The sequence below is a fragment of the Saccopteryx leptura genome, chromosome 6, assembly GCF_036850995.1.
Source record: "Saccopteryx leptura isolate mSacLep1 chromosome 6, mSacLep1_pri_phased_curated, whole genome shotgun sequence".
NCBI classification, from domain to species: domain Eukaryota; kingdom Metazoa; phylum Chordata; class Mammalia; order Chiroptera; family Emballonuridae; genus Saccopteryx; species Saccopteryx leptura.
This window is the reverse complement of record NC_089508.1, coordinates 188081821-188107254: the sequence shown is the minus strand read 5'-3', so window position 1 is coordinate 188107254 and position 25434 is coordinate 188081821. Positions and strand designations below refer to the sequence as shown.

The following is a 25434-nucleotide window of genomic DNA, read 5'->3' as shown; positions in this document are numbered from 1 at the left end:
GAAAAGATGAGACAAATGGAAATTGAGCATAAGCATCATCTAGTTCTTAAAACTGAGAAGTAGGCTTCCAAAGTAATAACATTTATTACACTGCATGCAACATTTTAACCAAAAATTTAAGAAAGAAATTTCTTTTATTGAGTTGCTCAGGCTGAACAGAACATAGCACTAAGTTTTGAAATACACGTTCTTGAAGCAATTTAAAACTCATTAGAAATAATAGGCTTGGGCTAGTAGAAAATGTGGTAAAATTTAATCCTCATCCAAATGTTACCTGGGCTGTACAAGCAGGAAATTGTCTTGTGCTACGGCGGTAACCTCATCGCTGACCCTGCGCAGTAACAGTGAGAGCTGCTCAGGGCTCCAGCAAAATTAAAAACTTACATCAAAGTATATCATGACAGAATGTAGATAAATAAAACAGCATATCAAAAGTATTATTTTTTTCTGCCAGTCTCATTGAGCAGGGGGTGGAGGTATTCCACAAACTGTACGGCAGTCAGGTGCACTTGGAAACGAGTCCTCGCCTGCTGCCCAGGAGAGGGGAGCCAAGGCAAAGCCCAGTGAGGGTGGAGACAGAAGGGACCACGGAATGTCCTGGCCTGTTTCCTTCACGGGCTTCCCCTTGCTTCCCCTTGGTTTACCAAAGAAATACATCACGCTGGCTCTTCTGTGTCCTCCCCGTCACTCGTCCCCTTCACTTTCCAGACTCCTGGGTGACAGCCACATGACCTCCCTCCAATGAGCGTACCAGACTCCCCAGAGGTCGAGCGTGGATAATACGACATCACAGCAGGTAAAGATGGGCAAACTCAGCCTAGCTCAGGGGGGCCCTCACGGGGGCCAGTGAAGGCTGAGAGACAGTTTCTATTATTCTATGCAAAGTACATGTATCAGTCACTGGTAGCAAAGCTGAGGGACATTTTTCCATTGAGCCTTTGATTTCACTTAGGTTGTGGGATAGAAATCACCACACTGTAAAAAACAGTGCTTCATCATAAACACCCAAGCACAACCTTCCTTTGGCAACTCCCACGTGGCAAGAAGAAATATGGAAGACTACTGAAGTCACACAGACGGTGAATGAGATTCCAATTCAGCCACGTGCTCGCTATGCGACATCTGGTGAATCTCTTCCCTTCTGTGAGTTTCACTTTCCTCCTAACAATAATCACAGCAGCCAACTGGTTGAAGGTCTTCTCATGTATAATCTAATTGAATCTTCACAACTACCTAAGAGATAGATATTATTTTCTCTGTTCCACAAGAAATTGAGGCAAAAGTGACTAAGCTACTTAATTAACCAAGTCCCAGTGACTGGTGAGTGGCAGTAATACCCACCGTGAAGAGTCAATGGGCTAATGCAGGGGTCCCCAAACTACGGCCCGCGGGCCGCATGCGGCCCCCTGAGGCCATTTATCTGGCCCCCGCCGCACTTCAGGAAGGGGCACCTCTTTCATTGGTGGTCAGTGAGAGGAGTATAGTCCCCATTGAAATACTGGTCAGTTTGTTGATTTAAATTTACTTGTTCTTTATTTTAAATATTGCATTTGTTCCCGTTTTGTATTTTTACTTTAAAATAAGATATGTGCAGTGTGCATAGGGATTTGTTCATAGTTTTTTTTATAGTCCGGCCCTCCAACAGTCTGAGGGACTGTGAGCTGGCCCCCTGTGTAAAAAGTTTGGGGACCCCTGGTCTAATGTATGGTAAATGTCCTAGTGTAGGGGCAGGCAGGCAGGTTATAACTGACTGGAAAATGGAAGTTACCATTATTAGTCCAACGTGAGGAGTGGAGCCTTAGCCTAATCTCCTAGTCTTTCTTCGGGCTAAGAAAACACCTTCCTGACTTTTCAAGGACGCTTTGAGGGTTTTCTCCCTTTTTCATTCCACGTCCTCCCTCTTCTTCCTTCCCTTCGTCTGTTTATCTCTACCTCCTCCTGCTCTTCTTCCACAGCAGTCCTTGCGTAGTTACCTTTCTCCCGTCTGCTGTAATGCCTCTGCTGGGTCCGACCCGCCGGCGGAGGCCAGGAGAGCTGCTGGAGCCCCCGGCTCGGCGCTGTTCTGAGACTCCTTTCATGCCACCTGCTGGACACACCTTCTGCTCTAGACAGTCAGGGCTCCCGCCAGAGGAAGCTACTGCTCTCAGCCCCACTGCAATACTGAACGAGTCTCGATGGGAAAATGACACTCGGTGATAGAAACAGGACGCAGAGAGCGGGAAACGAAGAGTTACAATTTGGACTGGTCGTAGGAGTCTAACACTCATGTAGTTCAAGTTCTACTGACTACTAAGAAATTCTTTTTTTTTTTTTTTTTTCACTTTTCTGAAGCTGGAAATGGGGAGAGACAGTCAGACAGACTCCCGCATGCGCCCGACCGGGATCCACCTGGCACGCCCACCATGGGGCGACGCTCTGCCCATCAGGGGGCGATGCTCTGCCCATCCTGGGCGTCGCCATATTGCGACCAGAGCCACTCTAGCGCCTGGGGCAGAGGCCACAGAGCCATCCCCAGCGCCCGGGCCATCCTTGCTCCAATGGAGCCTCGGCTGCGGGAGGGGAAGAGAGAGACAGAGAGGAAAGTGCGGCGGAGGGGTTGAGAAGCAAATGGGCGCCTCTCCTGTGTGCCCTGGCCAGGAATCGAACCCGGGTCCTCCGCACGCTAGGCCGACGCTCTACCGCTGAGCCAACCGGCCAGGGCAAGAAATTCTTATACAGGCATTGTTACATAACAAAAAATATTTCCTTTAGAAAAGTGCGAAAATAGAAACTCAGCCTGGTGACAGGCAGAAGGAAGCTGGGCAGTGTGGTCCAAGCAGAAGGCACCCCGGAGTAGAAATGTGACATGGTCAGTGAACCGCTGGCCCGAGGAAAATGTCCCACGAGTGCAAGAGAACAGCCGAGGGTCAGGAGACGCGGCCCTGAGCGCCCGTCCTACATCACAGCCTGTGCCAGCCCTTCACCCAGGGCAGCTCCACCCACCACCTCTCATCCTAGCTAGACGGCAGGTCAGTGTACTATCCATTATAGTCAGCCTCCGTATTCTATCCGCAGAGTCAATCCACCGTGGGTCTAAAGTAACCAGAAATAACCCTGGAAAGTTTCAAAGAGCAAAGCTTGAATTTGCCATTCACGGAGTGCTATGTTGAATCTTGCGATTAAAGTGACGTGTGGGCAGAGCCTGCTGCAGCCTGTATGCAAATCCTATGGTACCTTATTATATGAGGGACCTGAGAGTCAGTGGACTTTGGTATGTGGGCATGGGAGGTCAGAGAACCAGTCCCTTGCAGGTATGGAGGGACATTCGGATTCCTAATTTTATAGTATCTGAGAAAACCAGGTACAAAAAGTTATATAGTGTCTTAGCTGAAGGCCACAGAGTTAGTAAGGGTTGGTACTGAGATCTTTAAACCTCCAGCAGTATGCTTTTTCTAAGGTACCATACTTGCAGAAAATGGTCCAGACGTCCATCTCTGTACAATAAGACAGAAATGAGACATACATGGGAAGTGTGGCGAATGGCACTGAGAATATTTAAAAAGAGGTCGATTTTAACCTTTAGGAGGCAAAGCATTTCTACTTTATATGATTCCAATGTTTCCACTTTCAAGAGACACAAAAGCTGTGGCAATAAGTTGCTGGTAGAGATGAAAATAAGAGAACGCAAGTTGACTGTCTTTAATGAGGTGATTTTCCATAATTTCCATACACTTACAATCTCCAACTCTAAAAATCAACTGCAAAATTAAAACTAAGCATTTTAAACAAAGGCCTTCCATACACATAGATCTGAGCTGAAGAATATTCTGAATTAATTTAAAACAACTGTTTTCCTGCATTAAAATATGGGCTTCTACTTTTAAAACATACTATGTTCTTTTTTTGTGTGTGTGACACAGAGAGGGAGAGAGACAGAGAGACAGAGACAGACAGGAAGGGAGAGAGACAAGAAGCATCAATTCTTCGTTGCAGCTCCTTAGTTGTTCATTGCTTCCTCATATGTGCCTTGACTGGGAGACTCCAGCTGAGCCAGTGACCCCTTGCTCAAGCCAGAGACCTTGGGCTCAAGCCAGTGACCTTGGGCTTCAAGCCAGCGACCTTTGGGCTCGAGCCAGTGACCATGGGGTCGTGTCTATGATCCCATGCTCAAGCCAGCAACCCTGTGCTCAAGCTGGTGAGCCTATGCTCAAGCCGGTGACCTCAGGTTTTGAATCTGGGTCCTCCTTGTTCCAGTCCAACATTCTATCCACTGTGCCACCGCCTGGTCAGGCAAGACTACTATGCTTTTAACGGTTCTCCCTCTCTTTCCCACACACGTACATACATGCAAAAAAAGCTTTGCAGAACTCTGTAAAATCTGTTTCTACACACTGAAAAGATGTATGAGAATCACAGGCAATTTCTGAGACCAAATATACTGAGTTGGCTGCTGATTTGGGAGAGGAAGAAAGGACAGGCAAAAAGGAAGAAGACAGAGGAGAGAGGACTCAGGAGCGTCTCTCAGGGAAGGGCTCAGCACAGAGCCGGCCCGCCCAGGGTCCAGCTGGCGGTGGCAAACCACAGTGTGGAGGACTCCTATCCATCCTATCCCCATTCTCTGGCGACAGAAAGATCTCTGAGTTGAGAATTTCATTGCTGAAGTTGTCACAATTGGTAAGTATTAGGGTTTATGGTAGTCCTAAGGCCCAATTCTAGCTACTAACCAAATTTTTTTACTAGAATTGACTAGGACGGTCTTCACTATTGAACTCTGATTTCAGGAACATAATACCCACAAAGTCCCTATAATACAGTATTTACTGTTCTCTACCTGGATATTTTCCCAAAATTCAGTGCTGCTGACATATTTGTCTAAGCATTCCTTCACCCAAGATAGCAAATTCCCTGATAGAACTTTTAGCAATTCTGAATATGCTATAACTTTTCAATATTCTACCTAGTGTATTCCCTTTGCCTACTGACACTGCAATTTCATCCAAAAAGAAATTCATCCAGTTGATCAGGAATGATTTGTAGTCAAAGGCATGCTGCTTACTCCTCCTGATGCCAATGTGATAGCTACCAGGGTTTCCACGCCCGTTACCCAGCTCACAAATGCATGCAGAGATGAAGTTCAGAATAACCAAATAACTAACAGCTCTCTTTCCTCCAAAGAGATAAAGTTATATTGCAGAGACAAATATGGAGAAAGATACTCACCATAAGTGCAAATCATTTTACTAGCTTCTCTGAAGAGGAGAATGCCATTAGGAGACGATACATCAAAATTCAAACGCTGGGATCTAAGAAATATAGCAAAAAATTTAGACTATCTGTTCAGATAAAGAAACCAAATCTCGGTTTAAAATGCCTCGCCTGTCCATTTATGAGAAAAGCGGCAGTACAATTATCCCCTTTTTCAAAGTGCCATTCCATTGATACATGTTAATTTTCTCAGCACAAAGATACAAGGACAATTAAGAAAAGTTATTTTCACTTATTTGCTAATTCAAAGAATTCACTTTTTATCTGTCAAGACAATATCCTGACATCCTATAGCACAAAACCTCTTACTCTTCTTTTGTGCGAAGTGGCTGATATTCAATAGATACTAATAAAAAACCCCAGGTGTGTACGTGTAAGTTTACATAGATCCTTGGACAGAGATTTCATTTGAGATCTCCTGTTGTGCCCAATACACATGTACAAACAAATTCTAAAGTGACAGGAAACCTCGGTACCTTGAACACTGCACATAAGCATAATGATTAATCTGATACTTCAAGCACATTTCAAACACATTAAATGACATACAGACCATAGCTTCCATGACACACAGACCAAGTAAAGAAAAACAGACCTCAGAAGTCCTACATGAGGACAAGTCCCCTTCCTTGGGCAGGTGTGAGAACAGCAGGAGCAGAGGAAAGGACGTGCCACCCTGATGTGACATTTGCTTTTTTAAATTTATTTTTTTATTTTTCTGAAGTTCGAAACGGGGAGGCAGTCAGACTCCCGCATGCACCCAACCAGGATCCACCCAGCATGCCCACCAGGGGGTGATGCTCTGCCCATCTGGGGTGTTGCTCTGTTGCAACCAGAGCCATTCCAGCGCCTGAGGCAGAGGCCATAGAACCATCCTCAGCACCTGGGCCAACTTTGCTCCAATGGAGCCTTGGCTGTGGGAGGGGAAGAGAGAGACAGAGAGGAAGGAGAGGGGGAGGGGTGGAGAAGCAGATGGGCGCTTCTCCTGTGTGCCCTGGCCGGGAATCAAACCCGGGACTCCTGCACGCCAGGCCGACACTCTACTACTGAGCCAACCGGCCAGGGCCTGATCTTTGCTTTTTTAACATTACTCTGGCTTTAGTTGTCTCTTACAAGCCTTGCCACTGTGCTTTCAAGAAGTGATATCCTTCTAAAAGAATTAGCAAAAAGTCTGAAACTAGGTCAGAGAAAATATCAAAAAAGCAAAGACATTTGCTAAAGTACTGTTAGCCAGGGACAGAATAAATGTGTTGCTTTTCCATGCTTATTCAAAATGCTTTAGAATTAAGTTCAATGACAACATATTAGAAATGTTACTGTGAACATCTGATTGTTGGTATGTAATTCCTGAATAAGTAACAAAACACCGATGTAATTCACATTAGATTCTAGAGAAACACAGACAAGATAACCTATTTTCTAAGATGACAGATTTTCACTAGGTAGCTGTTAGGACGACTGTGCTAGATATAAACTATCTGCCTACGGCTGATAGAAAATACTTCACACAATATACAATGCAATGCTTTTACCTTTAGAATTAAATGTTCTAGCAGTAACAGATAACATTAATGGTCTGGTTAAAAAATTATAATGGGATAAAAATCCAAATTTCTGATATAAAATACAGAGCTATTTTTCCTTTAGTATTTAAGTCACCCATGAGAATGGTAAAAAAAAAAAAAAAGGCTAACAGCTTTCAAAAAAATAATACTTACATTTATTTATTTGCCAGGTCCTTTTCCGCCTCTTGTTTAAAAATTTTTTAATTATTGCTATGAAAAACTTTGCAGCAGAGATAAAATTAGAGCTGAAGTCCACAATCCTGTCTGAATGTCCCTTCTAACTGGCGGTTTAGAGAGGAACTGATGAAACAGAATGGCTAAGTGACAGGAAATCTGGTGCTAAACCATACTCACAATGACATGTTTTCAAGATGTAAACCAATTAGCTTACCGCAGTTTTTCTCTTTTGGCTACATCGTTGTTAATATTTATATGCAGAGTTATTGAATCTCTGCTGGTCTATGCAAATTATAAGGTCAAGTAGGCAATTCTGGAAGTGTTGGCAGTTACTATGTAAATGAAAATTCCGAGGGTATAAATCATCCACATACGTGCACCTTGGCACAGAGGAAGAAGGATAACTTAGAAGTCAAAGTGAGAACAATTCCGAGGGCTCCTGGGACTAGCTGTGTCCTGAACCGCTCTGGGACTATATTCCCTTATCTATAAAACCGCAATTCAGAGACCTCTAAACTTCTTCCCTACTTTAAAATTCTACACAATTGCAGGTAAGCAGCGAAACAGTTAAAACCACTGCCTTTCCTCCATTTTGTGTCTTTGATTATTTTAAATAAGGGTGGCTGTACGCTTCCATTTGTTTTCAAGTTCCCATATACACCATTGTATACTATATCCTTTCTCCCCAGAGGACTCAGCCTTGTGTCTCTCATTCTACTGCTGTCACTGATCACCTTGTTTCGGTCCGGGTGTTCTCGCTAAGCCCTGATTTTATACACAGAAGGCAGTGAGGTCTGATATGTGGGAACCGGTGCCAAACAGCTTGCTTCTCACGCCCCTCACACCTCTCACCTGTTCTGCATCAGCTCTGCCATGAGCTTTAAGATGGGCGTGGTGCACGCCGGCTCCCTGTACCACTGCTCGACGGCCCGCTGCAGGATGGGAAGGTACATCGGGTACCTCAGAAAGACTGTTAAGGAATTGAAGGGTCCAAAGAAAGTCTGTTCCTGAAGGTGAGTGCCACCTGAGAGGAAAATAAGGGATCCACCTGTTCTGTTTGGTGTGCAGCGGCAGTCTTACAAACTGCTCTCCGCGACCTGCAGAGCTAGACTTTTTTGGAGACTGCAAATGATTGGTCTTATTTTCAGCGTCTCCCATACTTGACATTGCTTTATTCTCGGCACGCTCTATAAACAGAATATGCATTTTTGAAGTATCATATAAGCAAGACATTTAAAGAATTATGCTTAATGTTATAGAAAAGGAAAAATGAATTTAGTTAACGAGGATAAAAACATTTTGATTGTTATTATCATAGTTTCTTGGGTATCAAACTACTTAAGGAATAATGTTGCTCATCCTGAAATTTTATAAATATACTACATAAAAATAGAGGGAATTAATAATAAACTGCATGAGTCCATTTCCCAGCTTAGAAATTATCTACATTCTTTCTTTTTTTTTAAGTTGCTGACTTGCTCTGCTTGGACCCACTGTAACTCCAGGGAACACTGGGGGTTTTATCAATAGCTTGAAGAAAACCTTTGGGTAACTTCTAATCTGCTCAGTGTTGCTAGAAGGTAGTCCCCTGTACTTACATCCAAGAAGAAATTCTCAAACGTTCTCATCAATACCAAGGAGTATACGTCTCTGATAAGTTACTGGCCAAACCCTCAGAATGTGGAACACTGACTCCGCTCCACTGGCCCTTCACTTCACAGCTGGCCTCCTCCTGGGCCAATGGACACAGACATATAAAAGTAAGGCCTAAACTCATCCTATGCCACCCCCCTCCATTTCCTCTTTCCTTCTCTTAATCCCGAAGTCTCCCTCTTTCTGATGTTTTCCAACGTCTCTGTGTTTTTAGTGAAGATGAAAAGTGCTGGACTGAACCACTGAACGGTGTCCCTCCTCGATGTGGCATGGGCAGCGATCTCCCTGGAGAAAAAGGTCCCAGTTTTCTTCCCTGCTCTTAGGATAAATTTCAAATTCCTTCGCGAGGCATCCAAGGCCCCTTAAGACGCGACCTCTGCCTGCCTGCAGCGTCAGTTCTCAGTTCTCCTGCCCCGTCTCTGCTCTGGCCATCCTCGTTCCCTGAGGAGATGGGACCGCAGCCAGCTGTCCCGTCTCCATCCCTCCACAGGCTGCCGCTTCTGCGTCACCATCCCTGTCTCTAATGCTGCTCAAGCGCCACTCCCGCTAGGACAACGAAAGGCCTCTTCTTCATCTATGCTCAGAGCACTGACTACATCTCTCTAGTGACAAACTGCGTTAGGATTGGCTGCTTATGTTGCCTGTTTGCCCCATTAGATGGTGAGTTTCCAAAGGGCAGGGACCCGAGCTTCCCTACCATGTCCCTGCTACTTGTCCCTCGATTTCAATGTAGATGTCAATTACCCCAAGCAGCCTCCACGCCCCGCCCCCGCCTTCTGCGCATGGCGTGGTACCCCGCGCTGGGGCCACCGCAGCGCTTCCCCTCTCCTGTCACGTTATACACTTCCTGAGGGCAGCCTCGGAGTAGCAGGGGTGCTCCGAGCAGCAACATTCCGAGGCGAGCCGAGAAGCAAGGGGGAGACTTGATTCCAGTGAGAGACCTCCCGGGCACAGACTCACTCCTCATTACTGAGAAAGCAGCTGAAAGGCTCAGCAGAAAGCTGAGAGACCCAAACCTCCAACTCTGAGGAGATCATAAGCACACACGAGCCCCTCTGCCAGGCACGCTGATGGCCTGAGGACCATCATGTGTTTCAGAGCACACCGCACTCACTATGGGACAAGGCCGGGGCGACGAGGGGATGCTCCCTGCCCTGTGTGCAGTGACAGCGGTGCCAACTCCAATATGCTGCTGACAGAGGTGGCTGCCACCGAGCAGATGAGTGATACTGGAAAGCAGAGTACAGGTCTACCAAGCAGAGAGGTTAAAAGGGCTTCAGAGTGGGAACGCCAGACTCTGATTACAGGGCGAGAAGCACAGCCCACTCTTCCCTTTCAGCGGCTGGGCCGCGTGAGGATACGTACACACGGACAGGAGCGCGGTGGGGCCCTCGGGTAGAAGAGGCGCAGCTCTAACCGCTTTCACCTGGATCTTCTCAATGAGTTGCTAAGGTCTCCACCAGATAAATGAAAACCCAAAAGCATTAAGGACATGACATTTCCTTATAAGATGCCAGATATAAAAAAATGAAAAGTATGAGATTTGCTTCTTGACATCCATCCATCCATCCATCCATCCACCCGCCCGCCCATCCAGTAGTTATGAGTACTATGTGCTAATAAGGACCCCCACCCCACACAAAAAAGGAAACGAGTAAAAACGTAATCCTTTCTCTTTGGGATTTCGCCATAGAAAATACACTGTAACATACTAGAACACAACAAAAATGTCTTTGTTAAAACTGTTCGGAGGTGTGAGAATGAGGTTCCGGAACAGAAGCAGCCTGCCAGTGCAGAGCGTATCTGAAAGGCCCTGCGTGAGCGTGAGGCACACGAAGGTGGATGCGGCCGGAAGCTGTTCCTCCCCCTCCAGCCAGGCAAACCCCGCCCAGCCCTCTTCCGGCACCCCGCCCAGCCCTCTTCCGGCACCCCGCCCAACCCTCTTCCGGCACCCCGCCCTACCCCGCCCCCCTTGGGCAGCATGCTCTTCTTGCCAAAAACACCCACCTCATCTTATATGTTTACATGGTCCTTTACATGCATTTTTGTCAGAATACATTGATTGTTTATTCATTATTTGTTACAGCCACTAGACTGTGAGCCTCTGCAGAGAATCTGTTGTATTTATACCGGTAAAAAGCAATCCTGTATTCATTGCTCAGGCCTGGCCCAGGGCACGCAAACTCCGCTCGCTGAGCAGAGACCCTTCCTTCAGATTTACCTTTCTTCTCTATTTCGGTCTGTCCAACATGCGAATCACTATTTTGTTCTTGAAATGTAATTCCTATTTTGTTAGTCAATCAAAACAATCGATTGTTTTATACTATCTATAGGATAAGGGTCCACATTCCTTAGCCTGAAAGTCAAGGGTCCCAGACCACCTGTGTTTCCAGCCATGTGGTGAGTGGTGCCTGTGACACTATCCCCTTCCTAAACCTGCATCCGGCCCACTGGGAAGATCTTCTCTGCAGTTCCAGCAGTCCAACCCGGCTTACACGATAAGACCCAAGGAAACCATTCCCCCTTTACAGAGCCTTCCTGGTTCCCCAGCTGAAGGCGATCAACCCATCTGTATCTTTAGGGCACTTACCACCTTTTACATTTTATTAGTCATTTACGTAGGTGTCTAGCCAGCTCTCTTAAACTAGAAACTCATTTTGCAGAATTTGATCCAAAGTAATCTCTATCCCTCTCAAAAGCCAACACAGTCCTTAGCAAAATCTTCTGAATAAGCTAATAAATGGGACTCCTTCGTCTCATTCCTATTAGGGACCAGACCTAACTGACAGTGGTAGAGCATTTACTCTGTGCCACACACTGTTCCAGGCCCTTCAGAGATGTCCGTTCCCTCACTGTACAACACACCTGTGAGACAGGTATCACAGCCCTGTTCTGTAGACCAGAGCACTGTGATTCTGAGACATTGACTTATCCAAGATCTCACAAATTGTTAAGTTGTGAAACCAGAAGGGAACCCAAGACTGTCCTGTTCCTGAGGTTGTGCTCATCTGCACAGGTCATTGTCTTGCCTCGTCTCTGTATGTTTTCATGCACGTTAATAAACGAAACTGACTGACTGAAAGACAGTGGACTCAAAGGTCAGACTATGACAATTAAAAGGCTACGAGGAGTCCTGGCCGGTTGGTTCAGCGGTAGAGCGTCGGCCTGGTGTGTGGATGCCCCAGGTTTGATTCCTAACCAGGGCACACAGGAGAAGCGCCCATCTGCTCCACCCCTCCCTCTCGCTTCCCTTTCTTTCTCTTCTCCTCCCCTCCTGAAGCCATGGGCTCGATTAGAGTTGGCTCCAGGCGCTGAGGATGGCTCCATGGCCTCTGCCTCAGGCACTAAAAAATGGCTCTGGTAACAATGGAGCAAGGGCCCCAGATGGACAGAGCATCGCCCCCTAGTGGGCATGTCGGATGGATCCCAGTTGGGATGCATGTGGAAGTCTCTCTTTGCCTCCCTTCCTCTCACTAAAAAAAAAAAAAAAGACGATGAGCAGGGAGATAGCGTCATACACATTCCTGTATTTTTTTCAACTTCCCTCTTGAGTTTTGATACTTCGGTCTCAATATGACTTGGGAAAAATTTAAGCAAGGTGACTTCATATACTGCAAGGCAAGGTGCTTCTACACGGCTGCCTTCTCCCTACGGAAGTGAAGAGGTGTATCAATGATCCTTCTTCAGTTCTCTAGCAGTGGGGTGATTTATCAGCATGGTGGCTGTGCTGTTCCAGGCAATTTAGTTTTGGATGGACAGAGTGGTGAGCCATGTAGCTCGGGCAGCTGTGAATGCAGTCTGTATTTATAGAAATGTTTCTGAGTGAAATAGCTAACCAGGAAAATAGCATTTTATCAAATAATCACCATAAATAAAATGCATTTTGACTGTTAGATGACATGTGCTCTTTACACGATGTTCTTTCTGCATGCTAAGGACCGTATAACAAATTAAAGAACACACGTTTATGTGGATAAAAGGCAAATAAACTTTCCCCAGCAGTAATGTGGGAATCACCACTGACGGTTTGACATATCAATATTTCAGGAAGAATAAATGACTTTCATATCCATGTTTTTTTTTAATCATATACTTATTCATTTTTACATTACTAGAATACTTTGGAAAGAATCTGTACTTTATCACCTGAAACTGCTTAAAGTATTTCAAAATATTTTAATAAAGCTTTTCGAATGATCAAATAAGGTAACTTTTAAACAAATTTTACTATTATTATAAATATTTGCTGTTCATCCTGGCCCAGAGGAAAACTATAAATCTTGTCTCAACTGAATGAACACCATTTATCATATTCATTTTGTTGTCAATACAATTATGAAAAGCCTTTGGCCTTTTCCCAAGGAGGCCGATTTGCTACTGAAACTCAATTATTATAAGCAAGGTCTGCACCAAGCACCCGTCCGGTGATCTAACGCAATCTCCCACGTAGCTGACACAGCGCCCTCCGCCCCTGACCCCGAAAACGTCGACGTCTAGGGTCAAACGCAGGAGACAATGGTTTCTGGTTCAGAATAAAACAGGAAGTCCCAAGCCTTTCTGTTTGCTATTTTCTGCCATCTGCTGGACAAACATTTCACTTGAGATAGGTCGCAAAAAGGAGGAGCTAGGGCAGGAAATGGGAGACGGCCTTCACTGAGAACTTAAATTCAGTACGGTCTACAAACTTTAGGCCGTATCAATTATGGAAGAGAGTTCTGTTCTTTGACATCAAGGGAGAAGGTTCTGACTTGGGCTCTTGGTTAAGGTTGTTGATGAGGAAAACGTGAAACATTAATTGCCAGATTTTCCTAGAGTTAGTTGTAGGTTGGTTTCAAGATCACCATCAATTTTAAAGTACAAAAAGTAGGGTCTTACGATTTTTCAAATAAGTGCAAATTTTACTTTGTGAGCTATTTATGTTTAGAGAAATACACTGCTCACAAAAATTAGGGGATATTTCAAAATGATTATGAAGCGATAAAATATCCCCTAAATTTTGTGAACAGTGTGACAGGATCATATATAATTCCAGTTTATCATTCATAGTTTAAAGAACTGCATGACTTTCCAAGTTGAAATCTATAATCTCTGTACAATACTCTCTGCTGATTTAGAGACATTCACTATTCTTCAAAGACGTACAACATTGTTTCTGACCCTTTTAAAGGCATATAAATCTGATGAAGTAGGTTTTAATAGTAAAATGTAAGTCAACATTCAAATTAATGTTAAAAATTTTTTCAAACCTATAGAGTTCTCCTTCAAACACGCCCAGGTTCCCCGTTAGTTACGTTTTTGGCCATAACTGTATCAGGAGTTCACGACTGCCTTAAAGAAGTTTCTTTTGCAATATACGAGGGACATTTGGATAAGAAGGATTTGAAAGGAGCAACTGAGAAACAGTGCAACTTAAAAAATAAAACAGCTTTAAGGCTACAGAGGTTTTCCTACGTGCTCTGATGGTTTCATGTACAAAGGCATGAAAACTTGGTATCACACTTACATGATTTGCATAAATTGTCACTTCCTGTTAGGATTAAAGTGGATTCATACAACACCATGAAAACAATATTAATGGTAACCATTTGAGGCTACTGAGCACGTTTCGGATATTATACAAAGCGTGTTACCTTTTTTAATGGTCACAATAAGCCATGATACTGGATGTCTCCTTTTTCAGACAAGAAACCGGAGCGCAGAGAGGTTTACACAACGAGGGAAGAGCTGGGATTTCTGGCACCAAATTCCACGTTCTTTTCTCTCTCATGTGATGAGACATTTCTGAAGGGGGGGGGGGTGTTTGTTTCTTCATTCTGCTGTCTGCACTAAGCCCTGGCAAAGGTAAACTCATATCCCAAATGGAAAACCCTGACCATTTATTTCCCCCTTTCCAGGCCTGTTAGTATTTCCATGATGATAAAAACTGCAGCATGATGAATTAAGCCTCCCAGAGATAAAGTGACCTTCTCAGCCCTGCTAATTAAGATGGAGTAGGAATTCAAATCTCCTCGAACTGCCAAATGGTAGGACTCATCGGTTCTGAGCCGACGATGTTAGCCTGATTATCCCTGCGACCCCACCAGACACAATCATTCGGGGATGTGATTTTTAAGTTGTCAATATTGAACAGCACCGAAAAAGTGACCTGTCTGAGCTGGGTTTCCAAACGCCGTGCTCAGTTATCTGCACCGCTGCCACTGTGCTGTAATTTTTAGCTGATTACACATTAGTTCATTTAGCTTTGTTTCCTCTTCCCTACTGTGCTGTACTATTAAACGAGAGCGAGGGGCCTGGCATCCCTCTGTGCACAGAGCTGGTATTGTCACAGTGTAATAAGGATACATCCAGTCAAACAGCATGGTGTAGCTGGTCTTTGTGTTCAGTGCAAAGGCAATCCCTCGAAGATCTCTTGCCAGCCCGATCAACATACGCTGTCAGTGGGAAAGAGACACAGTAATTGATTTTCACGTTAGCACAGAGCAGATGGAGTAATAATCAGGCAATAATGACCACATATCTGATTTTGATTCATTAGCTAAAATGTCTCGCTCAGATCCCTTTCTATGGAAAACCAAGGGCTCTTTAAACAAACAGACCACCAAATCTGCTGACCAACTTAGACTGTGATTCTTATAAATTGAGCTAAGTTATAATTCTAATAGCATAGGGAACGTTCTTTATATATTTTGTTTCTGAATAATGCCAAAATAGGGGGAAAAAGGATAATTCCACAAAACAGAACTGCACAGAGTCTAGACATGATTTAATAATAGCAAATCTTAACAACACTGGCTTGCATAAAATCAGTCCCACTATGCAATATGAAGTCTATCCTGGCAACACACTGGTATTTAAAGATCTCTAAGAAATAGTCCTGAGTAATTTAGGACAAAATAAAACTAGTTAGGTGACCTATTGGTACCATGACACACTTAGAAAGGCACTCATTTCCCCAAGCAAAAAAAAAAAAAAAAGTGTTAAAAAAAAGAGTTCTACATTCCATGTCAGAAGACTTGACACTGAATTTCAGCTTAACTTCATAGTACAATCTTAAAGCAAGGCAATTTCTCAGTCTCAGTTTCCTCATCTATAAAAAGGGCTAATAACACCTCTCACAGAGAAATACATTTATGTAGAAATGCCTAACAAGAACTTGATACATACTAAGTGTTCCATAATTATTTAGTTTTAGGAAAACAAAAACTTGACTCTAAAATAAAAGAGGTCTGACTTGTACTCTGGATGCTTAATTAAGCTGTCCTTAGGATGATGCCTGGGAAGAGAAAAAGAAAACCCACGAACAGATGCTAGAATGTCAGAACAAAGAGCACAAATAAACATAATTGCAAAACAAGGGGGTGGGATAATGGAGGCATGCAACTGTGATCTCGGAAGCTACAGTTTCCGTGGAAATGTCTGCCACAACGTGGTCTCTGAACTCCGCGTTGGACCAGATTTCCTTTTTCTTCACACTTTGGTTAATATGTGAAAACCTCTTACGAAGGCGTTTAAATGATCATCAAGGACTTGGAAGTGAATCATGAGCCTCAGCTTAATAGCTGAGTAACATTTCCAAGTACCAAATAATAGAGTCTCTGTCGGGGTATCTGAATTGCTGACCTCTCCACCACCCTACCCAAAAGGTGAGTCGTTACAAACGGAGGCTGTTTATGAGCATACTCAGTTTCTGTGCAGTCTAATAGTTTTATTTTGTCCTAAATAGTTGTCTGAATTTCTGAATCTGTAAACCCAGAGTACCTGTTTCTGCTTCTTTAAATGATTTATTCTTTTCCTTCTCATCATCTCACCAGTCTTTGTTTAGTCTCCTATACAGTTCTCATGTGACCCGCTATTAAAAAAACAAAACATTTTGCCTTCTCTGGAATCTGTTTTCACCCCCTGAACCTGTTCCCTTCTTTCTCAGATTTCCACATTTCCCACAGCCTCCAGAACAAGAAAGGTCTTCTAAGAAGCCCTCCTGAGCAATTAATTCTGTTCCGACTATTTAGCTCTGCAATCTTTCTGTTCAAGTGGCCTTTTTGGTCTACTTTTATTATGTATCCTTATCGGTTAACAGGCTACTCTTCAAATAATCTTAAAGTTTCATATACACATAAAGCACCCATCATTCAACTCTAAATTAGTCAATAGGAACCAAGAGTAACTTTTCTTGTGCCTAGTGCAAAGGGCTCTTAAAATATTTTAGACTATCCTCATCACACAAAAACGTTAATACTTATTTCATCACAAATTTTTCTTCCTTAAAAGACGCCAAGTTAATAGAAGTGCTCTAATTGACTCGAATCTATGAAATTCTATCAAATGTTTAATCTTTGAAAATGCTACTAGAGTAGAGAAAGCATTAAAAAACAACAACACATTCTCACTAGAGTTGACTGAGCAGGAAAATGCAGTGTTAATGTGAGAAACAGATTTCCTATGCTCAGACAGGCTCTTTTCATCTCAGAACAGCAAGGGTACTGTAATAAGCTATACGTATACTCCAACACCACCAAGGGGGGATTTTCTGGATAGACCCAACACACCCCGTTCTTGTACAAGACAGGAAAACTGTTCGCTTGGAGCTCAGCCGGGCTACTCAGCAGTCTCAGAGCCCGAGACGAGAGCCGATGGAAATCTAGGGGACAAGGGGTGACAATTTACCATCTCACTGAAAACAGGGCAACGAGGTTTACCTGAACGTTTGCCTTTCTCCTATGGTTGGCCAACCCTTGATTGATCTGAAAAGTGAGTGGCTGCTATATTTCTAGTGCTGTTGTTCTGGGGAGTGGGGTATCTCTGGGTATCCAGTCCTAAAGACTCCTTTTTGGATAGCCCGAGGAGAAGCCGCTCGGGGCTGCAGTCTGCTGCCTGGCGGACAGTTGTCTGTGCGTCAAGTGTGAGACGGATGGGCTTGGCAAACAGCAAAAATGCGGCTCCTTCCACCCTGACCCCCAAAACAGGGTTTCTAATGGAAAGTCTGACAGACCCTTTACTGTAGTAGCACTACTGGGGCAGCTATAATATTATCCTCATAATTCTACTCTATAATAACAACAAAGAAAAAGAAGGTGAAGGGTCACTGTGCTTTGTCTTTAGAATTAAGATGGCTGTCTTCATCCTTAAAGCATACTCTTAATTCTGGAGACACATCTTAATAACCTCTAAATAGTTCCAACAAAAGAGCCGTGTCAGAGGAATGAGCAGGCCCCAAGGTGTTTCAACTGGAGTGTTTTCATCTGCCTTTATTGCTCTATCCCTCTCCAGAATTAAGGCAATAACCTGTGATAAATTATTCAGGAACTGCTACAGGGATCAAAGCAAAATCATTCTGTTAAAGTGCTGTTTGCAACATTTGGCACTTAGTGCGAAAACTTTTAATGTGTGCATGCTGAAAATCAAGGATTTTAAATAATTTAACATTGTGTGGAGTTTAGACGAAGGGACTAAAGATAGCAGGTTCCTATTAAACTGCTCCTCTTCCTCCGAGAAGTTTTCATTCATTTTTCCTTAAAACCGATGACGTCATGGTCAAACAAAAAAAAATGATGCACGAGTCAGACTGTATTTCACTATGGATACAATTTTATGGGGGGCGGGCACACACATTTTGAACTAATACTTTAGGACTTGTCTTGGCATTTTCTTCCCTTTCCCCCTTTACTTTGAAGAGAAAAACCCAAGACAAAAATTCAATGTTCTCTTCAATTTTATTAGGACTAAGTAAGAAAACAAAGCTATAAATTTTAAGAGTTTCGCAGCATTTCCTCCCTTCATGACCATATTTCAATTTGGCAACATAGGTCCTTAATGTTTATGTTCATCCTGGAATCCGCATTTGAAAAATATCTATAAATAGGGAGTTAGGAAATCCTGGTAAGGGTTGCAAATTAAATGAATATAGCAGTCCTGAGGCATTTTCATAGAGATATTTTAGCAGTATCACCTCCTGTGGATTGGAATACTAAATGCTTTATTGAAGAACAAAATAGAACCGTTTTTATCTCTAGTACTGGCAAAATGAAGTACCTGAAAGCACTTTTGCATGTATTATTTATTCATTGTGATAAAAAAATAGCCTTAACCTAATAAATTACATTTAAAAGCATTTAGTGCAAAAGTTTTGTTTATGATAAAGCAACAGATTTAGTTCTTTGCTGGTAGCTTAAAGCACCAAGTTTGCTTTATACAAATTAGACAGATGGTGCTTACAGTAGAATTTACTAAAGGTCTGTCACAACAAATGCAGCCAAGCTGCATATTTAATCACTGCAGAATCTTGTCTACCTGCAGCTGCCAACTGCTAATCCAATTTCCCTGATAAATGTGGCAAGAGACACGATCAGCAATAAAGAGCATCTAACTCCATTTTCCTGCAGGGCGTCTTTTGATGAACATTTAGGACGGAAGCATGGAGTGCACTGTGTGGCCCTGGTTCGTGGCAGCTGCATGCATTCTGAGGCACAGTTCTCAGGTTACTCACTTAATTCTGCCACAATCATTACGTTGCTATTGATCTCAGTAGCTGTTGCCTACACAGCATTACTCTAGATGAAGCTGAATCAGGCAGTTATCATGCATCAAACTTGCTCAAAAGCCTGGAGATTTCCCCTTAATTACTTGTGATTTTATTTGCAAATACCGTTAAAGTGTAATCAAGCAGTCACTTTCCAGGGTCGTTAAGAACTTGCTGGTTTAGGGATGTATCACTGGAACTCCATTAAAAATGACTGGAGGAAGATGGTTTCTATCAAACAAGATGGGATTCCATCAAAACGGGCTTGGAGTATAATGAAATCTTCGAATGAGACAAATGCGATTTTTATACAGATGGTGTTTTTCAACCTCACTTCTCTTAATGTAAAGGGCAGCCACAGTCACCTTAAAGCTGCAAAGATCTTGCTGCACACTAGAAAAATTTGTGAGACATCTAAAAAACAGAGCTAACCCAAACAGAAAGCCTGGTGGAGAATTTCAGCAAGACTATAAACACAAAGAAAATCTCTGCTCTTTTCGATTATAACATTCTTTGACTATTGCATGTTGATAAGTATTCAATTCAAAAACTTTACTTCAAATAAAAAACTATAGTAGTTGGTCAATTATTTTTGGGTAGAAGAATTACCCTAAAATAATCATCAGAGGTGATCGTTTTCTGTTAGGTTTCTCACTTCTAAATATATATATATATATATGTATATATATATATGTGTGTGTGTGTGTGTGTGTGTGTGTATATATATATATATATATTTGGGTATAGAGAAGAGAAGCCATGCAAAATGATGGTTAATATTTTGGTCAACTTATTTCAAATAATGATAAAATATGACTCAGGCATCACCAACAAAGGTGCCTACATTCTCAGGAGTATGTTTATTTGTCCTTTAAAAATAATAATCAGTGCCAATTTATGTAATATGGCCCCGAGACATTATAATTTCAGAAGATGCTCTTCTGAGTTAGCGGGCCCTGTGCTCCTCCACCCCCTACATTAAAATATGGGGCTGTTTTGTCACAAACAGCTTGCTACACTTAAGGATTTTACTAATAAAACATAATGTTGTCTTAGATATTATGACTGTTGCCACAGCTGAACTGACTTGTCAAATCAATCCTAATATGGCTCCCACAGGCACATAAAAACCTTATTTAGCTATCAGTTATCCTAATCACTTTGTTCAGTTTAAGAATGCAATACTTCAAGACCAGCCCCTATTTATACATATGTGCCTAGCCATTTAATAAAGTCTTGATTTATATAAAGTCTTGTTTAAAAAAAATATTTGGAGATGGCGTGTTTTAGCATGCGTATGTTTGTGCATCCTTCCGTATAAATACGGTGACACACACAATGCAGGGTCGATGAGGGGACAGAGGTGTTTAAAAGTGGTGTGCCCACGAGAAAGGTTCTTTTAAAGACATTTACTGCCACCGGAGACAAGTCGGTGTCACCTAATCATAAATGGACTGTCCAAACTCATTGTCGATCTCAAAGTCCACTTATGTGAGAAACTTCATCGCCTATGCACAGTACAAGGGAAAGAAACACGCAGCTGGGACCGCGGGACAGAGGAGACACAGCGTCCACACAAATATTTGGTGCCTTTTTCTGGATCTGGACATTCCAGAGTGGACAAAACCGCCTTTCCTCCTGTTTGGAAACAAACCCACCTTCACATCTTCTTGTTTAAAGTTGTTGTTGAATATTTGTAATAATGTTTCAAAAGAGACGGTCAGAGGCAGCATGAAATTCTCAAATTCGTCCTCGTCTTCGCCTAGCAAGAAGACAAAAGGGTCAGCGCGGTCTGAAATGCAAGCTATTGTGGGGGAGCCTCCGCCCCGAGCGCTCCATTCAGGCTCAGAAACGCCGCAGCGAAGGGGTCGGCCTGTGTCCACACCCGCGCCCCACTCTGCTTTGGCTCATTGAACATTCTGGTGTTCTGCCTTCTCTTTTTGCACCAAATGAAATAGCAAAATTACTTACCAGCCATTTTTTTTCCCCTGGCTCTTTATTGGATCAAACAGACTCATGCCCCAGGCACACCAGCCTTCAGCTCCTCGGCCCCCAAGGCTGCCAACCCCCTCAAGGAAAGACACTGTCAAAGCTTCAGACACAAGGAGCCTCCCCCCTTCTCTTTGGGTGCCAAGGCCCTAAAGGGCTCGCAGACACAGGTGCCCCGAGAGCTCTCAGTTATTGTTCTCTTTTATTTATGCTTTTTTTTTTTTTTTATTAATTTGTTAAATAGATGGCAGGGAAACTTTTATCTGCCAAATAGGATGAAGTCCCTCATGGGTTGTTTGGATTTTAAGTACATTTTCCATGGGTACATTCCCTCTCACACTGAGCTTCCTTTTCTTTATAGAAAACACAGGAAAAAGACATTTTCTATTGTTTTTTTCTTTTCTTTTTTTTTTTTTTTTTTGGTATTTTTCTGAAGCTGGAAACGGGGAGGCAGTCAGACTCCTGCATGCGCCTGACCGGGATCCACCCGGCACGCCCACCAGGGGGCGATGCTCTGCCCATCTGGGGCGTCGCGACCAGAGCCACTCTAACGCCTGGGGCAGAGGCCAAGGAGCCATCCCCAGCGCCCGGGCCATCTTTTGCTCGAATGGAGCCTCGGCTGCGGGAGGGGAAGAGAGAGACAGAGAGGAAAGAGAGGGGGAGGGGTGGAGAAGCAGATGAGCGCCTCTCCTGTGTGCCCTGGCCGGGAATTGAACCCGGGACTTCCGCACGCCAGGCCAACGCTCTACCACTGAGCCAACTGGCCAGGGCCTTGTTTTTTTCATTTTGAAGGTAGATGGGTTCCCTCAAGGATCCTGCCAAAGCTGTCTTCACTTCTCCCGTGGATATACACAATTGACAATTTATATAGTATTCGTTTGAAAGGGGTTTCTTTTAAATGAGAGGTGACTCTCTCGTCCACCCTATGCCACGGGGAACTAAACGCCCCAATTTACTGAGGAAGAAACAGACAGAGAAGGGCTAAGGGACTTATTCAAGGTAGCACACTTCATTGGAGGTGGAACTACATGGTTCAGACCCCTGATTTCTATGCTGTCAGTTTTTAAACAGAGCATCAGAGAGGAAACGAGATCTCAAAGGGACCAGTGGTTCCCCAAGTTCGGTCCTTGGTCTAGAAGCATTAGCATCACCCGGGGTCCAACCGGGACTTACTGTACTGGAATGAAAACTAATTGCTCAATAAAGGTGAACTTTACAATTCCCTTTTCTTAACACCTGACATAGAATAATATAGTCACTAATGAAGTAAACACTGTCAAACCTTTAAATACGTAATAGACACTGTATTTAAACTATGTAATGATATAATATCTCACGCCTCTAGGATAGAGTATTTTCTAAATCTAGACTCGTTCTTGAGAGGATGCTTTGCAAGTTGTAAGCTTAGACCTAGGCTCAGTGACTGTTAGCATCTGGTTTTGGATAAAGTCACTTCCCTCATCGAAACCTAGTGTCTGCATTTATAATTAAGAGAGGTAATATTTACAGTAGACCCCTTATCCGTGGTTTCACTTTCTACAGTTTCAATTACCTGTGGTCAACCAAGGTCCAGAAATACTAAATGGAAAGTTCCAGAAATAAACAATTCATAAGTTTTAAAGTGCATGCTGTTCTGAGAAGCATGACGCTATCTCGTGCCATCTTGCTGCATCCCGCTGGGATGTGACTCACCCTCTGTCCAGCACATCCATGCTGCGTACGCTCCCCACCCATCAGCCACTCGGGAGAAGCCGCAGTCAGACCTGCTATCGCGGTATCATGGTGCTTGGACCCAACGAATCCTCACTATACTGAATAATGACCCCAAAGTACAAGGTTAGTGATGCTGGCAATTTGGAGATAACAAAGAGAAGCTCTAAAGTGCTTCTTTTAAGTGAAAGGTGAAAGTTCTCGAGTTAATAAAGAGGAAAAAAGATCATATTCTGAGCTTGCTGAGATCTATTATAAGAATAAATCTTCTATCCATAAAATTGTAAAGGAAAAAGAAATTTGTGCTCGTTTTGCTTTGCACCTCAAATGGCAAAAGTTACAGCCAGTTTAGGTGGAAAAGGCATTAAACTTGTGGTGGAAGACGTGAACAGAAGCTGTGTTCTGACTGATGCCACGTCCTGCCCCAGAGAGCACTGAGCCGATAGGGATCCCCGGAAACGAGTGGTCACATTCACGTCTTTTATTACCGTATATTGTTCAGTTATAACTGTTCAATGCTATTACTCATTATTGTTGTTAATCTCTTACTGTGCTTAATTTATAAATTAAACTTTTATCATAGGTATATATCACAGGAAAAAACATAGTATTTGTAGGGTTCAGTGCTATCTGCAATTTCAGGCATCTACTGGGGGTCTCGGGACGTGTCCTCTGCAGATAAGGGGGGACCACTGCCCTTCATAAAGTTAGCCGTAAGGACTAAATAACAGAACGCCTATAACCCTGCTGCTCAGTGTCTGGCACTTAATAAATGACAGCTGTTAGCATTTCTGTTGTTTTGAGTGTCACATGGACTTAGAGAGGTGAGTATGATAATTAAATAAAGAGTGCCTGCAGGCGGCCCTGGCCGGTTGGCTCAGTGGTAGAGCGTCGGCCCAGTGTGTGGAAGTCCCAGGTTCGATTCCTGGTCAGGGCACACAGGAGAAGCACCCATCTGCTTCTCCTCCCTCAGCCCTCTCCCTCTCTCTCTCTTCCCCTCCCACAGCCAAGGCTCCATTGGAGCAATGTTGGCCCGGGCGCTGAGGATGGCTCCATGGCCTCCGCCTCAGGTGCTAGAATAGCTCTGGCTGCAATGGAGCAATGCCCCAGAGGGGCAGAGCATCGCCCCCTGGTGGGCATGCTGGGTGGATCCCGGTCAGGCACATGCGGGAATCTGTCTGCCTCCCTGCTTTTAACTTTGAAAAAAAAAACACCCAAAAAACGAGTGCCCACAGGTTGCCAGCCCCATCCCTGCCCTTTGGGAGCAAAGCTGTTCCAGGTAGAGATGTTTACTCAGAACAAAGACACACACACAAAACTAACATTTCCACTCTTCATTAGTAGATTGAGCTATAGATCAACAGAATTCCTGACTTTATTCCTTTCCTCCATCAAATCTGGAGGCAAAAAGGGATATCAGGAACACAAGAGACAAGCCACCAAAATGTGCAAGAAGTCAAGGAACAAATACTCAAGGCAGTAATGTGATCAGCCATTCTACTTACATGTCACTTCCTCAGGTCTCCACAGCCCACACCACCTGTCACAGCACCACTGCGTGCCCTATCATTTACATATATATTCACGGTCATCCCTACTAGCATGTAAGCTCCTTGGGGGAGCAATTCAGTCTGCTCTGGCGATGGCTGTGTCCCTAGTGCGCAGAATACGCTCTGGACCTCAAGAAATACTTGTGTAGCGACTGAGTAACAGTCGTTATTTCCTGATGCTTAATATGTGCCGGCGATGAATTTGGTACCTATAAACACCTAGGTAGCTTCCACTGTGTCTGAAGCACTGTTGCAAATGATTAATGGTCACTGCAACCCTACAGAGCTGTCTGATGACGTCTTTCTCCACGTGAACGGAGGCTGGACGGCGTCAGAGGCAGCCTACTGAGCACCCCCACCCCCGCTGGCTCGTGGACGGGAACCCGGACCTCCAGTTAGGTCTGCTGTACCACCATGCTGCTCCCCCTCTGTCTCTGATGGGTGGGAGGTACCAGAAATGAGGACTGAAGTCAAGGTCACAGAGTCTTGCGTTTAGAGCCACGTGAAGTCGGAAGAGGGGACAGGACCATCGGCGTGGTTCTGGTGAGGAGGACGGAACTTCTGAGCAAGCGTCCGAGGGTAAGGTAGGCAAATCCGTGACAGTGGCCCCTTGTTGCCACAGAAATGTCTGCCTCTCATCGAGCAGAGTTTCCCGTCAGTGCAATGTGATACACTGTGTTGGCGGAGCTGGGAAACTCCTCAGTGATGTCTGTCTACATCATGCGAACAGCTTTGTATAACAGTCACGAAAACCGTCCCCTCATATGTATGTACCCAGAGAGGTACCCTTTACTGTTTCTGATACGAAAGGAGAAAATGTAAGTTCACTTTCTTACAATTTCATCCTCAGGTATGCAGTTGGAGATTTGGTATGCCGAATGTGTATGTGATCATTTTATCAATAATAATTGAATCTGCCTTTTTTTCCCCCCTAACAAGACAAGGGCCCAGAAACCAGTATGCTTTGAAGGCGAAGTGCCAATAGTTTCAATGACATCAGGAAAAGTAAATATTAACTTGACATTTTAAG

At 43.8% G+C, this 25434-nt stretch overlaps 1 protein-coding gene across 4 annotated transcripts in view; it reads right to left on the bottom strand.

Moving 5' to 3' along the window:
* Positions 1-25434, bottom strand: part of RANBP17 (RAN binding protein 17) — a 250389-nt gene that overhangs the window by 48876 nt on the left and 176079 nt on the right. For all 4 annotated transcript variants that reach the window (XM_066342781.1, XM_066342782.1, XM_066342783.1 and 1 more), the window contains 4 exons: positions 20814-20917; positions 14982-15070; positions 7839-7946; positions 5200-5282 (listed from right to left, as the gene is read on the bottom strand). In XM_066342781.1, coding sequence (XP_066198878.1) covers positions 5200-5282; positions 7839-7946; positions 14982-15070; positions 20814-20917 — 384 coding nt within the window. The remainder of the gene's footprint in view (positions 1-5199; positions 5283-7838; positions 7947-14981; positions 15071-20813; positions 20918-25434) is intronic.